Raw genomic sequence first — 16,852 nt, forward strand, 5'->3', positions numbered from 1 at the left:
GAGGAGCCTGAGGTAGCCAGGGATAAAGCTCAAGAAAGGCAAGGGCAAGGCTCTGCATCACAAGGGCCATCAGACGAGGAGCCTTTATCAGATGAGTAAATTATTTTAGAGCAAATCAACGAAGATAACGAAGAGGAGTTGCAAGTTCTGCTCAGCGCAGCGCCTCTGCATGCACATATATTGCTGCTTGGAAGATCAGAGGAGGCATGTATTTTCAACCTCGATCAACAAGACTTCCTATGCATGCGCAGTTTCACCAACTCCAATGCAACAAATGAGGTCATCAACATTGCTTTGTGGTAATTCTCATGCTCTTTAAAAGTCACGGTTGGTTCATTAAATGGCTTTCTACCGAGACATGGGTCAATACCAAGCGAGACAATGGCTTATGAAATTGGATAGTGATACTCTTTTCTCGGTATTGACCCATGTCTTCACGATAGTTGTCAGTCACGCTTGATTCATTAAATGGCTCACTACCATTAAGACATGGGTCAATACCAAGCGAATCAGTGGCTTATGGAATTCAATAGTTGCCCCACTCGCTCGGTATTGACTCATGGGTTTGTGGTAGTGACAACCCACTGAAATATCTTAAGTCTAATCTCTGCCATTGATTCATGTTAGGCACACTGTCTCGCTTCTGCCCCTTGAGGTTCAAAACCAAGCATACGTAATAGATCCGCTGATATCGCCTATGTTGTAAAACAACTCAGTTTCCTTTTTGAGTCTGATGAACTGGTTTAGCAGAGTCAACTTTGATCTAGCGTGCTTTCTGGTCACTACATACAATCAATCGTGAGTTTTTTCTTGCGTTGTAAAAACCATGTTGCATTTAGAATCTTTCTCCTCAACTTTGATGGTGTCTTTATAGTGATCATTGGAGTCTGATGTTATTTGATATTGAAGCTAAGATTGTTTACTACACAAACTCTGGGCAAAGCAGGGCATTTCACGATCGAGTAAAAACGTAAGGCCCATCTGGGTACATTTGGAAGTAGTGTCTCTTTGTAATGTGTTGCTGACTCAAGTGGTTATGTATGTAGTGCTGTGAAAAAACTTGTATGCTGTGTAGAGCATGTTTTGTTAAAAGATGATCTAGAAATACCATCCGGCACGAACGGGTAACCGTGCCTCCACAGATTGATGACTATAGTTGTGGCTGGCGGACTTGTTTGAATGCCCTGTTGCTCCTCAGTCAAATTTTGGATGTACCAAACGTAAGTAATCATGCTGTTTCATTGTTTGTTGCAACGTTTGTATGAAGCAACATCTTTACTTACTTTTCTATTATCACGCTTCTACAGGAACTTCAATTATATAACTACACCCCCAACGATGTGTGACATTTTTCTGTAATGGCCATCCAACATATTATAATCTTGGTAAACAGACGCACAAGAGAGGAAGGGGCGAGAGGCGAGGAGTTGGAACAGGCTCGCGTTAACGAAATGACACATCGCTACAATCAGACTCAAGAAGACGTTCAAAATATGCAAGAAGCAATAAATCAATATTATGCGGACGTCGCAGAAGTAGAGGAATGGGCTACACGTCGACGACAAGAGCAAGAACAGAGGGAAGCTTCACAGGTGCAAGATGCATGGGAAGCCATGGAAGAGGCCCATGATTTTGAGCGATGCGAAAGGATGTCCGAGACCAGCGTCCCCAGAGGCAGAAGTAGCAGCAACCGGAGCAAAGCACAGGGGAGCAACCGGAGCAGAGGGCAAGGAACCAGTGGCAGCAACCGGGGGAGAGGACAGGGGACCAGTGGCACAAACCGGGGGAGAGGACAGTAGCAGGGAAAGGGAGCAATTTACTTGTATAAATCTTGACAGAAACAACACAATATGTAAAGTTTTGAGACAATGAAAATGTACATTTTTGAAACATTGTTTGACCGCCACAAAATGTCTCTACATTAGTCATTTTGAAGAGTACATCATGGTTTGCATGGCATCAAATTTCTTTGCATGCAGAAGGTATGTGACCTAGCTTTCGGTGGAAACAATTAAGTGAAGTGTATTTGTGAGTAGCTCCTTGCACAATGTTGTTTTCTCCTTGAGTCTTGGAATCTGAAAAGAAGAAAAAGTTATATTCTGTCTTAATGTATTAAAGACAATCAAAATTCATCCATTTAGTAAGCACCTTTCGATTATTGAGACTGAATGCATACAATTCCGGCAAAAGTGGAAGTTCTTCACATGTAAGATCTACCCTGAGCTGTGCAAGACTTGTGCTTGACATTGTCTCCATCACAATAAGTAGGCTGTCTTCAAAGTAGAGCTCCATTGATAAAGGTTTGTTCTCGAGGCTATTCTCTGTATCTTGGTTGAGTGGAATAAGCTTCCCACTAAGAAGATGATATCTAATATAGTAAAACGACACTAAGAAATTTTGAGAGCTTATAATGAACTTGCAAATTATGGACTTCTTTGCAAAATACAGATTTTTCTCTGTGATTGTTTCCTATCCCAATTATCATCTAAAAAGTCCAAACAGCTCTCAGACTTGCAAATGAATATTGTTGCGGTAGTTCTTATTTGTTCATCAAAGAAAAAATCTACAAACACTTCAAGAGGCATAAATAGTGCGAGCCAAACTATTTTTGTGGTAAATTGAATACTTGAGAGACTTTTGTATATCCTGAAAAAACTTATTCCTAAAGCTTTCACTAGTTTACGAAGCTGACAAGGACCAATCCTTGCTGTCAAAGGATGGAAGTGACAAAGGAGCTACACGACCCCAACCAATGGAAGTTCTCGGTTCCACATATGACATATCATAAAAGAAAATTCCATTATCTGCAAGTTCCTTGTGTTGTCTTCCTCGGTACATTTGCTCACCAATAAATGCATGGAAAGCATCAAAAATCCCAACTATGCTCTCAACTGGTTGCCAATCTGTCCTACTCGATGGATAAATATTTGAAACATACAAATATGATATCCACCACTTAACCTTCGAATATAATCATGCACTAAGCGAGATGCTCAAAATAACTTACAGTTGGGTCGATGCCTTGGAAAACTTGGAGGAGATGTTTGCAACCTTAAGTCTGCATGCTGGAAAGCATGTTGTATGAGGACCTCTTTCACCTGCTTGCTTTGTGCACACACTTTACTAACTCTTTAACTTGTCCCTTGAAAGCCTCCAGGAAATCATTGCGTTGCCTCCTCTTCCTCCTCCTAGTTTGCAGTAGAACCCAAATTCCGATAGTTATTCGAGATGGTATCCATGCTTGATCATCTGTAGTATGACTGTTAAAGATGTTAACAGAGTCAATGGTAGTGCTAGGCCTTCGAGAAGTAGTCATGGTGTGCACTAGAATACACAGGAAGGTTAGCGCAAATATGAAAAAGGAAAGAAGTTTTGAGAGGGAAGTAGAGCTACTCAAAGTCATATTTGGGCAGGAAGAAAGATACTAGATAGAGTCTTCAATGAAAGTTCTGAAATTCCTCGGTACAAAGTTAGTACGACTTATAGCATTTATGCCTTGAAAGCGTGAAATTGTGCAATTTGATGAACAAAAATAATATTTCCTCCCTTTTTAAAAAAAGAGTTTGACTCCAAAATGTCGATTTACAACGTAACGTTAGCCTCTTCCTCATTGGTCGAGCGCCACTCTCTCTCTAGAACTGAAAGGCCCAAAAGTGAGTCCAACTTTCTCCTAATGAAAGGTTTCTTCCAAAAGTTTGTAGCCGATCTCAGCATGGTCCATAAGCTCCTGAATGGTCGTAACTGACTTGGTCAGACAATGTCCCTATAGTGGTGATGGCAGCCCCAAGATATAGTAATCACAATGGGCCTCCAAGGTTAACGGTTCGAGAAGAGACACCTGATTTCAATTCGTAATTTGATAGGATTCCGTGGCAAGCCTTTCAGGATACCCCACTCTACGAGAAGCTGCACTCGAAAGAAAGGTGTCAAATGTCATGTAACTTTGGGCAAATTTTTTCTTGAAAGCTTGCCAAGTCCTTGGAGTGTGCGGCTTGGTAGCTATAGACATCCACCACTGTATGGCACTACCTATGAGAAAAACGGCAGCTCAAAAGATCTTTGATTCTTCTGAATAATCCCCCATGGCATAGATTTTGTCGAACTGTTGCAAAAATTGTAAAACTTTCCTTGGATCTTCCTCCCTTGAAAAGCGATTTTTTTTTTTTGGTGAAATCTGGAAGTGACATCTTGCTTTGTCTCCTCTTTGGTAGGACCGATATTCTTTGAGAAAAGCAAACGACTAGTACTCTCATTCCACTGTAATGGGAGGACACCACGTGCCAACGGAAAAGAATAGACTGAACAACATTGAGCACTCAAAGAACAATGAAACTGAAAGAGATGCACGACACACGAGATGCGGAGTGGCGGAGTTCCACTACAAGAGAGCATGGGTCCCAAACCTTGGCTCCCCTTTTGGTATTTTTTTTATATTGGTTCAACTCAGTACAAGAGATAGCGCGGCTCTGCTCTAGTCTGCTCTTGCTCCTGATTCTGCAAGATAGCCAGAGAAGAGAGCCCACCCTTCTATTTAAAGGCGCAAGGCCTTGAAAAGCAGTTTGTAATGAAAAGATTCAAGTCAAAAAGCATCTAATCCAAAAGCTAGCACTAGAACAACCAACGCAAACTATGGGGAATTCGTACAATATACCACGTCATGACAACCAACACGATTTGCGGAATGTTTGTACTGTTGCCACGTCATCAAATTTTCCACGCAATATTTTTGTGTGTGTGCGTTGCTTTATTTTAACCCTAGTTACCTGGGCCCCATTGGACAAGGTCCCATAAGTCAGGAGAACTTTTAAAACATCTTTTAAAGGGCTTAGGCCACTTTGTGAGGATCTGTAAGTTGGTGAGAACTTCTTTCTCTTTTGCTTCTACTTCTTCTAGGGTTTAGGTCCCTCGGCTGTGACTTATAGGTTGGCTAGGTTTGGGTCTAGAAAAACCCAATCCGTCGGGTCTTTAGTGGCTTGACACATCAGCAGTTTGTGACATTGTCAATGTCCACCATGGTAAGTACTTGTACTGGGCGTCTCGCATGTCAAGCTAAAGTAATTCGTATCCTATGTCGTAGTCTTTGTTGATGTTGTGCCTCACTCGCGGACGCTCCATTGATCAATGTACCTATGATGTGGTTGATATCTGGGCTCTGTTGAGTGGCATGCCTGTCACAAACAGATGACGTGGCATGACCACCTGGGTAGAGCGTACGGATAGATGCTGACATGGCATAAATTTTGCAAGCTGTGCTGACTTAATGACGTGGCAGCCTGTACGGCCTTCCGCAATTCACAGTGACAACATGATGATGTGGCAGACTGTACAGATTTTGTGTATATTGTGCTAGTTGCTTTTGCTGACAGATTTTTAACTAGTTTCTTTTGGGACTCCTTGCTTTTGGGGTATCCCTTGTAAGAATAAATAGACCCTTGGGGCCTCACTCTTTAGAGCATCTGGATGTAGAGTCTGAGAGCAAAGGTCCCCCCCGGAGTTGTACTTTGCTCAAGCATTAATATAATAAAGAAATACCGAAAGGGGCACCAGGTTTTGGGGCCAATACCTTTGGGCACGGAACGACGCCGGGCGTGTCGACTCAAGCTTTTAAGTGATTTTCTCGTGTGTTGTGTCAGATTCTCGACTTGGGGTGTCAAAGTTTGTGACAGTGTTATCAAAGCACGATTGATTTCTCTTCTATCGGGAAATTCGATCCTCTTACCGCGACACACATGGATTCAAACGATGGATTCCGTAAGAATCAGATGAACCCTCTTGATGTTTCTGACATGGGAGGCAGCTCGGGAAATTCGAGTAAACCGGCAAATCTAGAGTACGAGCCCTCTTGGCCTACGAGATATCAAATGATGGAGATGCAGCGTCAACAACAAGTTTATGATTGTGCAAAGCAGATACTCCAATTTGCAAAGGATCCTTAGTATGCCAAATTTTTGACCCAACACCCAATTCACGAGGTGCACACCCATTAGGAGAAAGCCAACGATTCCCCGATAAAGTCAGCCCTCAAGAAACCTCCTGCCCCACGGATGTTTATTGAAGATGAACTTGAGGACGTGGTCGAAAAACGAGTCAACCAACTGTTGGGGGCAAAGAAGAAGCAACTGAAGAAACGCAACAAGGGAACTGACTTCCCTGGTTACTTAGGCCAAAAATCCTCTTTTGAGAATGCAAGAAAACAGAAAAAGCGTGTACGTTTCGAAGGATTGTCTAGATCGTCCTCACCTTCTTCCGATAGCTCGGATAGCTCATCCTCTTATGACTCGAGTTATGAGGACAGAAAGCCAAGAAACGACGAAAGAACCATACATTTTATTAAAAAAGGAATCACTTTACAGAGCCAATCAATATGATTTTCTCAAAGACAAGGGCAAAAAGGCCAAGGAATTCAAAGAGGGTGGACAAACAGTAAAGTTTGAGTACTTTTTAGGGTTTCGAGATGCTCCCAAGGCGTTACCCTTTATCCAACAATTTGACATAGCATTTTTAGTAGGCCGCTATATAGAGCACTCCAAGATTAGATGGGCAGCATCCTTTTTGAAAGACAATGCACGGACATGGTGGTCCACTCTTTTGTTAAGGAAAGAAGCACCGACAAAGTGGCTGAAGTTTAAGAAACTCTTTATTTCTTCATAGCTCACTCAAGAATATGAACGAGACGTGATTACTGAGTGGAATCATTTTTGGATGGTCAAGGTAGAACATTTGGATACTTACAGTGAAAGGTTTTGGGATGTTTTTCTACCTGCTTCATCCTTTAGGAAGATCAATTTTTGGGAGCAAATTGAGCGGTTTTGCTGTGGACTTTACAAAGAAATTAGAGACTATTGCCTTGAGAAGAAGTCTGAGTCCATACAACCATTGATGGGACATGCCAAGCGGGGATTTGCTATACATTCAGGTAACTTGACTTACCCACCAGATGAACCTTCAACAAGTCATAGCAAAAGTAGACGACAGAGAGATACACAATCTCAACTGACAAGAGAGACGAATATTTTAAAGCAGGAAAGTGTTTTGAATGTGGAGAACAAGGACATATCTCTGCACGGTGCCCCAAAAAGGAACAAGAATAAGGATGACTGACAGATTGAAAATACAGCGGGGCGAGGAGATACTCGTTCCAGAAGAGATATTAGATAGAAAATTATGGATGAACTACCATTATTTTGCTTTATAAATTCATAAATGAAATATGACTTTGATATCAAAGTATGAAACTAATGTTTTATGGATCTTGCTATTTGTGAACAGATAACAAGATTAAGAATGAGATGATGATGATGATTTTGGAGCAGTGACAACTCTCGATTGAACATGATAACTAATCATGAATATTGAATCATGATTGATTCAATGGAACTGTCGTGAGCGCATCAAGAGTTTCTCCAGGATGAGATGGCCACACAACTAGAATTGAATGATTGAATCACTCAGTTGAGTATGAACTCAGAGTGTGATGGATTGGGATCCCCAGAAATGATTACTCGCACACAAAAGTGCTTGAGTGCATATAAAACGATTGACCAAATGACTGCAACATTTTGGTCTCGAAAATCTATCGCAATATGGGATTAGTCAATTTGACATCAGTGAGATGTGGGATAGATTCAAATGCGATTGCTAAATAGGTTGCCAAGAAACATGGTCCTAGATCAGGATGGAATCCATGGACGTGATCGCAATATGGGATTAGTTAAATCGACATCAGTGAGGTGCGGTGCCAGGAATCACAGTCCTAGATTCTATGTGATGTGATCTGACTGTGATGTGATTGTTGTCTTTGTACAAGTGCTGGATTTGTGTCGTCTAGTGCGTCGGTACTTAGAATCAGTGTCTACTAAACTCGTTTATGATTTATGTTTGATTTTGCAGGCGTAATCGAGGGCGATTACAATTCTTTCAAGAGGGGGGTATGTCACAAATAGATGACGTGGTTTGACCACCTGGGTAGAGCGTACGGACATATGTTGATGTGGCATAAATTTTGCAAATTGCGTTGATATGCTGACCTGGCAACCCGTACGGCCTTCCGCAATTTGCAGTGACAACATGATGACGTGGTAGACCGTACGGATTTTTCGCATATTGCATTGGCTGCTTTTGCCGGCAGATTTTTAACCATTTGCTTTTTGGACTCCTTGCTTTTGAGCTTACTGCTTTTGGGGCATCCCTTGTAAGAATAAATAGACCCTTGGGGCCTCACTCTTCAGAGCATCTGGACGCAGAGTCTTAGAGCAGAGGTCCCCTCGAGAGTTGTACTTTGCTCAAGCATTAATGTAATAAAGAAACACCGAAAAGACGTCAGATTTTGGGGCCAATACTTCTAGGCACGGAACTACGCCGGGCCGTGTCGACTCAAGTTTTAAAGTTGTGAAGTCTTTTAAGTGATTATCTCGTGTGTCGTGTCGAATTCTGGACTTGGGGTATCCAATTTTGTGACACTGTCCCTTTGTCTGCCTAGTAAAGAAATCTGTAATCTGCCTCTGAGATCGTCTTTCTGCTGGTCTCTGCAACAAACTCTCTTTGTGTTTGCTAGTATCTCCGGTAAAAATAACCCTGGACATTTCTGATCTTCATATCTCATGACCCGCCCCGTATTTCGTAGTACATCGGACAATGATATATGTAATGCAGCTTTGTCTCAGCCTTCAAGTGGCATAGCTGGCATATCCTAGCCTCCGTAGGTATCCCCCTAAATGTGCCACTCTTGAGCTGAAGCTGATGTGGAGATGACCAATAGCGCACCATATCAAACTAGGTCTAGTCACAAACGCGTCCTCCGTTAGTTGGAGAAGATGCTCTCTATTGAAAGCCATCTTTGTGCCCACCTCTCGTGTTGGCTGAATCCAAGTCCTTCTAGTGTCAAACTGAGACAGGTCCTCACATATGAGCTTGGTGTTCTCTGTACGCGTAAAAGATAGAGAGAAGAAGAAGAAGAAGAAGAGGAGGATTTTAACGTCGCAGGAAACTATCCCAAAAGACCTCAAAGATCTATCCGACGAGAGTTGAACTGTTAGTCAAGAGGGAAATGGCATAACCAATCTACCACACTTGAGAGAGAGAGAGAGAGAGAGAGAGAGAGAGAGAGAGAGAGTTGTATCAAGTTTCACAGCTCCAACCTTAAGGTTGTTTTTTGTTTACAGTTTTGTATAGTGCCTTGAGAACATGGAGCAACTCTTGGGTGTTCTCATGAAGAATCCCCAGGAATGCTTTGAGACAGTATTCAAACTCCTGTCTTATTGTTTCACCTCCCAGTAGTTGTATGGCTTTCATTGTGGAATGGACAATGAGATTTGAATATCAGCTACTTGAAGTCTGGAAGGGAGCAACATTTGACAGAGTATTGTTTTTGTTGTGCACCTTGTATGCTATTGCCATTTGATAGTCTGTTACCAAACGTCATGTATTCATATCTACTAAGAACCAGCATTATGTTATTTCAAAGCAGACTGCTAAGTGAAAATCTCCTGACCAAATGTCAAAGTTTCCTCCTTGAAAAAGATATTAATGCAGCATGAGAACCGGAGTTTGATGCAGAATATCAGGTGTTTTTGCCCTTGCATTTAAGGTATAAAATCTTTCGTCGTTGGGTTGAGACAACCACAAGAAGTTTTGGACAAATTCTCACCATATTTCCCACATTGTGACTTACCTCGACATCATGAGCTTCTGTGAGGGAGGCGCCGCACACCTAGCTAGGTACAATTGGGGGCAGGGGACCGCCGGCCCGGTGGTTCCCTGCCCCCAATCGTACCTAGCTAGGAATGCGGTGCCTCTCGAGCAGAAGCTCATGATGTTATGCAAAGAAACACTGAGAAAGACTCCGTTTTCCTACATGAGAAAATTTTTAAATCTTGTGAACAGTAACGAGAAGACGTTATGCTTCAAAAAGCAGTTGCCAGTGGTGTGAGAAGTAGAAGTTTCTTGACAGCCTGATGCTTAATCTTCATCTTCTAAATTCAGACTGCTTTGAGATAGTACATTCAACATTGCAGCTCAAGAGTCGAGACAATGCTTTGAGCAAATTTTGGCGGCTATGCAGGATCTTGCCAACAGCTCAATGCCGTAACTAATGGTGCTGACAGTTAATTAAACATTAAACCTCGTGCAAATACTGCTTCCATTTATCACCATCATATGCACAAAGCTGAAGCCCTTTGTGTACTGTTGCTTAAGATGGTTCCAATTGCTCATGCCGGAGAATAAACTGTAGATCTGCCCGCCTACCCAATATTAAACCACAGATTTTGCCATTTACATAGATTGCATTGCTGACAAATGTGAATGTACAACTCCGAAAATGCGCGCAAGAATACAACCGCATGTGAAAATTAATACCTTCGTCAAAACACTAGAGGGATATTTTACAACATGAATGATGATGAAATTGTAGGCCAAAAGGTGGGCTTATGTCACAAAAATTGAGGGAGGGATTTCTACCATGTAATGTCGCAAAATTGAGGGATATCATATAATATCGACATTCATCCCCCACACTAGACCGCATCCCCACAGGTGGATTGCCTCCAGCTCATAGGGATTAGCTCGTATTGCAGCTTCAATGGATCCTGCACCGCCGGCCGCCACTATTACTATACTATTGATGTTGGGGACGCAGCCGCTTCGAGCTTTGACAGATTATCCCGGTCTGTCTTTAACAGATAAGAGCATGCTCTGCACAATGACGTATTTCATAGAGCAATCCATTTCTATCATAATCCCAGAAGCACATAATACAGCAATGTTGTAGGCAATGCTACAAGCATACCAAAGATAACCCTGTAAAAAAACCCATAAAATTCTTTAATAAGGAAATGACAATCTTATCCTGAAGAGTTTTCATAATAAAATGCCATAATACCATCCCTGAAATTTGTAGAAATGTAATACCACCCTTTATTAATTTTGGTTAGATATGCTCCAATTTTCAGTCAACAGTATTAAAACCTTCAAAATAAAGCCCTGCCTCAGCAGAGCAGGCATACAGGTAAAGGGACTTACGCCGTACTGAGAATATCCGGATGTAGGTCATACTCCCTTGCAAACACAAAGGGAACAATACCCTGTGGAAGAGCTGCCTGGAAAGCGCAAAGTGTTAAAATAGTCGAAGAACAAGCAGGGAGATGTACAAACTTTGAAGATCAACCATTGATAAGTTTTTGTCTCTCTCACAAAAAAAAGGGCTTACCTGTACAATGGCAGCATGAAGATCTACACCTCTTAAGCCAACAGCTATGGATGAGGCTGCCATTACTGCCGGTCCAGTCAAAAACCGCACCGCCATTGCAAATGTGGCTAAAGATGCTCCGCATGCTATGAGTCTGGGTTGTAAAGCCATGAACAAGCCTGATGCACACAACCATCAATGGAGACAAGGAGCACATTATCCTTGTGTTCTCTCTCTCTCTCTCACACACACACACACACACACACACACACACACACACACACACACACATACACACATATATATATATATATATATATATTATAATAATAATAATAATAATAAACATATATGTATGTATGTATGTACATATGTATATATAATCAAATGTCTCACCTAAACTGAACATGGCCATACCCAAGCCAGCATCAGATAATATGCTTATTGAGTTGAGGATGATCTTTGGCATGCTAATATGCCACCTGCAAAGAAAAGACCATCCATCAGCATAACACTACATGAAAAAGAACCCAACTTACTGCATATTAATTATCTTATTTCAAGTGAGTGTCAGGGGTTAGTCACCTGAAGGAGATCAGAGCCCATGTCAGCCCAATCACACTTGAGTAAGTGTTGGGGTTTCGGATAAGCTTCCGACCGACCATTTGTAGGATGAGCTTAACCATGACAGCAGTGGGGGGCATTTCCTTGGGCTTTGAACTCTCTGGCAACTTGGGAGACAAAGGAGTAGTTAAAATCTTGGCTTCATTTTGCCTTTGCTTCTCTGCTGACATGGCAGAGTCTCCAGGAAATTTTGCCCTACTTCCAAAACTGAAATCTTCACCCACATAGGTGGTTGGGGCAGAAGGCTCGACAGCGGTCGCTGCAAGGAAATGCAACAGTAAAATTTGATGAGATATATGTTACCTTTTATAGCAGTCTTCTCAAGACCTGGCTAGCTAATTGACAGGACAAGGGTCCTACCCCAAGGGCTAGCTAATTGACAGGACAAGGGATCCTACCCCAAGGGGTGCCCCCAATCAGGGAGTATATATAGGGGAAGCATGTATATAGGACGCTTTCCTAGCGAATCGCTTCCCAACCACCCTATATATAGGCTCTCCAAGGGCTATAGGGAGAGCATATATATATATATATATATATATATATATATAGGACGGTTGGGAGGCAATTCGCTAAACGAGTGTCCTAGAGACACACTTCCCCTACATATACGCCTTAGACTGCCAGCTCCCATTGGGGTAGGACCCTTATTGTGACACTGGAATTGCCAGACAACCATCCTCTATATAGGTTTTTCCTGTATGTAGCCCTTGAACTCCCAGCTCCCCTTGGGGTAGGACCCTTGTCCTGACAGAAATCCCAAATGCAGCGTTTCTTGCATGACAACATGCTATTACATGAATCTACCAATCTCACTATGCAGAGCACTGATGAGCTAACATTTGCTTTCAACTATAATTGTATAACCAGCTATCCATACCACAATTGAGCACGCTTACATAAGTATAATATTAGGCATATATAATTCAACCCTGACAAACAACAACTAGCTTTGTAAGAACAAATATTTGTGGCAAACAACAACTAGCTTTGTGAGAACAAATATTGGTGGCAAACGACAACTAGCTTTTTATGCTGGCAAACAACAACTAGCTTCGTGAGATCAAATATTGGTTATCATAAAGTGCTAGCAATGAAGAGATATGCCTCCTTACCACCATTTGCAGAGTGATCATTTGAAACCACAACGTTTAACCTCGCTTCTCTCGACTCAGGACCGTGCCTGCTGACGTCATTGGCGGCTGCCTCTGCATTGCCAAACATGTTTGCACCGCCTTCCGACATGGGTGATGTGGCGGAGCTCCACACGAACATGTGAAGCTCCTTGCCATCATCATCCAACCTTGGTGAGACTGTAGAATCAGGCATTTTCTTGGCTATTTGCGCAGCTTTGGGCGAGAGCTTCCCCGTGTTCCCCCCCAGCTGACTAGGCCAATTGCCATGGTTATTTGCATAGCCATGACCATGTTGATCATAGCTTTGTAGACCATTAGATAGTTGACTCCTTAAATGCCCATAGGGCCCATGTGGAGGAAACCGTGGTGAATTTACTCCTCGAGAAGGCACATTCACCTCTCTGTAATTGTCTTCATTGAAATTTGACGCCCTTGGTGTTGGCCCACGCGATGATTGCACAGAGTAGATGTCAGAAGTAGTGAAATTAGATTGCCTTGGGCTTACTGCTCTTGTTGACATTAATGAATGGAGGTCTGGGTTGTTCATCCCATACTCTCTTGGAGTATTGTTCCTAGATGAGTAAACTGAATATATCTCTGCACCTGTCAAGTTTGAAGGCCTGGGAGTGATGGCTTTGGATGAGGGCATTGATCCCAAGCCAAGCGACCGGCGTGGCGAGGCGAAGGGGTTCAATGCTTGTGAGCGCGAAGAGGTTGACCTCCGTATGGTAACCCTTATTTTGCCATCTTCTCCGACGTCTGCTTGTGTTTGAAGAGGCTCCCTTCCATCTAAGGACATGACATCAGAGTCCACTTTGAAGGAGATGATCGAGGCGGCCGTCTCGGGAAACTGTTCCATGACGAGAAGCCGGGCTGCCCTGTATTCGAAAAGGAAGAGCATGAGGGTATACCATATAATGCACTGCAATACGACGAGCTGCACCATAAGCCCTCCATAGAATTCACCATACATAGCTGCTAACAGAGGAATCCCCATGACAAGAGTGTTGGGCAGAGTGGCCAAAGCAAAGAGAGTGATCATCCAATCCAAACTTCCACTCCGCGAGAACTTCGTCCATATGGCAAGCAACACCAATACAACAAGCTTGGATATGGTGTCTGCTAGGATGAAGAGACCATCCATTTTGTATGGATCATTTGTTGAGATGAAGTGGAATGAAAGGAGGGGCACTGCAAACACAGCAACAAAGCGGTTGACGCCGGCGCATTGCACCGGAGTGAAGATCTTCCACCACCTTACTGAGCCATATGCAAGGAACATGGCAGCATACAATGGCACCATGGCACTCATCACATTGTAGAAATCCTTTATGGTGATCATGCTTCCTGCCTTTTTGGAGGAATTATGAGAGAAGAAGGAAGCTGTTGCAACTTTGCGATATATCAAATGAGCTTGTTAAATATACAAAAAGCAGGAAAAGGGTAAAAATAGAAATGTGACAAAAATAGGGTATGAAGCTCTAGCGACTCATTGTCAGTTTACACGATGCACAAAATGAAAAACAGGAATCATGAGAGGAGGGCCAGCATTGCCTCCGATGCCCAAGCAAAGGCAGGTGGCCGCCGGCGAAGATAACAAATACTCAAAGATAACATGTTCTCGTAGCTCGCGGTGTGTGTGGCTGTGATTGTGTGTGTGCATGCGCATACGCGCAACTGTGCGATTGCGTCTTGTAGAACAAAGGGTTGTCTCTGAGTGTGCCCGTGTTTGTGTGTGTTGTAGCAGCTAATTATACTCTCTACACTACTCTTTCAGTGAAATAGCTGCTTCAATTACTGAATTGAGGTGCCTTGGCGCTACTAAATCAGGACAAAGCTCAGCTTCTGGAGGTGAGAGCGCAGGTAGAGATTTGCCCAATGCGGAAAGGAAGAGGGGAGTGCGTTAAGAGCGCGTGCGCTTGTGTGTGTATGAGTGTGGGTGTATGTGAGGAGGAAGGACGGTAAGGGAAAGCTGAGGTAGCAACAGGAAAAGGAGCATGGGCAAAGGGAGTGCCAATGAATGAATGTGTGTGCGAAGTGGGCAGGTTAAAAGGTGTTAAAAAGTTGGGTTACTGGAGAGAGGAGTGTGTGCGCGCGTGCGTGTTTGTATGTGTGAGAGAGATAGAGAGTGTGTTTGAGGGGGAGAGAGAGAGAGAGAGGGGGGGGGGGGGGGGGGGGGGGACTCTGAGGGAGAGAGTTTAACAATGATGCGTAGACTACCAGTGGCGCAATTGGGAAGGTGGAGGCTGCAAACACAGAGAAGAATGTCGGTTTGTGAGATTCGTTAGTGCACGCAGAGAGAGAGAGAGAGAGACAGCGAGAGTAGAGAGAGAACGTTAAGAGAAACAGAAGAGCAGGGCTGCGCCGCTGCAAGAGCGAGCGCAGAGGTCAGGATTGTATCATTGTGGGTTTGTGAGTGTAGATGAAAGAGATTTCTGGGTAGTTTGTTTGTGAGCGTTGTGATAGTGCAAGCACGGTAGAGAGAGAGTGTGTGAGTAGAGAGAGAGAGAGATTAGAGAGAGGTGCACGTTGCCATTTGCCGTTAGATAGACCATGGCAGTGGACGCGCGAGAGAGAGAGAGAGAGAGAGAGAGAGATCAGAAGCTGGCAAATGGACAAAAGGCAAAGGCCTAAAAAAAAGGAGTGGCGCTTTGTATCTAGCCATTAATGTATAAAATTTGAGGAGAATTTTATTTTAATCATGCAAAGCTACCGGCCTAGTTAAAATGGAATATATGATGATTAAATAATGTGCATACATATGAGACAAGGGGTCTCTCTCTCAGGCACTCACTCTCTCTCCAAGAAGTGCCTAGGCACTTCATACAGTGTACACTGTCTACCTCTAAGAGCTTTGGTCTATTATGGTAGTTTCTCTCTCTCTCTCTCTCTCTCTCTCTCTACCGCCCGGCCCCCCCCCCCCCCCCCCCCCCCCAAAAAACCCCAAAGGAAATGTTTGAGCTTTGGCCCTATGGTACTATGGAGTCTCTTTCTCTCAAAGTTCAAACGAAGTGCTTGGGCTCCTGAGAGTGCACACACACTCTCTCTAAGACCTTTAAGACCTTTGGACTATGCAATCTCTTTTCCTCTCTAAGGGGGTGCACACATGCATGCAACTCATCGCAACGACAAAAAATCAAGACGTAATAGTAAAGATTTTTTGTAACGTTAAAACGCATCAAAGTGGGACTTTGTATGCAGTTTGCCGTTGCGGCGTGACAATCAAGCTTTGGAGCAAAAGGGGGAGAGAGCGATTTTGGAGGAGTTGATAGAGATCATGTGTGTGACGACACCATGGCAGTAGCCTCCGTTATGCTACATTGCCCAAATTTCCCCCTACACAAGTCCTCTTGTGTGCACCCTTTCCAAGAGCTTTAGAGTAGTCTCTCTCTCTCTCTCTCTACAATGACCCCATACCCTTCTCTCTCTAACCTCTAAAGATCCTTCATGAGTCTCTTCCCCTCTCTCTCTCTCTCTCTCTCTCTCTCTCTCTCTCTACCAAGACCCCATACCCTTCTCTCTCTAACCTCTAAAGATCCTTCATGAGTCTCTTCCCCTCTCTCTCTCTCTCTCTCTCTCTCTCTCTCTCTCTCTCTCTACCAAGACCCCATACCCTTCTCTCTCTAACCTCTAAAGATCCTTCATGAGTCTCTTCCTCTCTCTATCTCTCCCCCCCTTGAAGTTTTGCACACATTGGATATTCCTCACAGACTATGCCTAGACTCTCCCTGTCCCAAGTGTTGCACTCTATTATAAGATGACATACCATCTAAAATCTCCTAAAATTCCCTCCTCCTGTCAAAGCCCACTTGGAAAGAAACATGTCAAATTTGACTTTGATTGAATCATACTGAAGAGTCCTCACTTTTTTAGTGATTCAAACTATTTTACAACCCCCTAGGCCCAC

The 16,852-nt window shown here is 43.3% G+C and overlaps 1 protein-coding gene across 1 annotated transcript; it reads right to left on the reverse strand.

The window, feature by feature from the left end:
- Positions 1-10,319: 10,319 nt before the first annotated feature.
- LOC147436078 (putative auxin efflux carrier component 1b) lies at positions 10,320-15,081 on the reverse strand. The gene is made up of 6 exons (XM_086488976.1): positions 12,925-15,081; positions 11,771-12,068; positions 11,582-11,667; positions 11,207-11,364; positions 11,020-11,096; positions 10,320-10,797 (listed from the first exon to the last, which is right to left on the reverse strand). Exons 1-6 carry the CDS (start codon positions 14,285-14,287, stop codon positions 10,731-10,733), a joined length of 2,049 nt encoding a protein of 682 aa, XP_086345102.1. The 5' UTR covers positions 14,288-15,081; the 3' UTR covers positions 10,320-10,730.
- Between the last annotated feature and the right edge of the window lie 1,771 nt (positions 15,082-16,852).

Source organism: Adiantum capillus-veneris, chromosome 18, assembly GCF_014529385.1.
Source record: "Adiantum capillus-veneris isolate H3 chromosome 18, ASM1452938v2, whole genome shotgun sequence".
NCBI lineage: Eukaryota > Viridiplantae > Streptophyta > Polypodiopsida > Polypodiales > Pteridaceae > Adiantum > Adiantum capillus-veneris.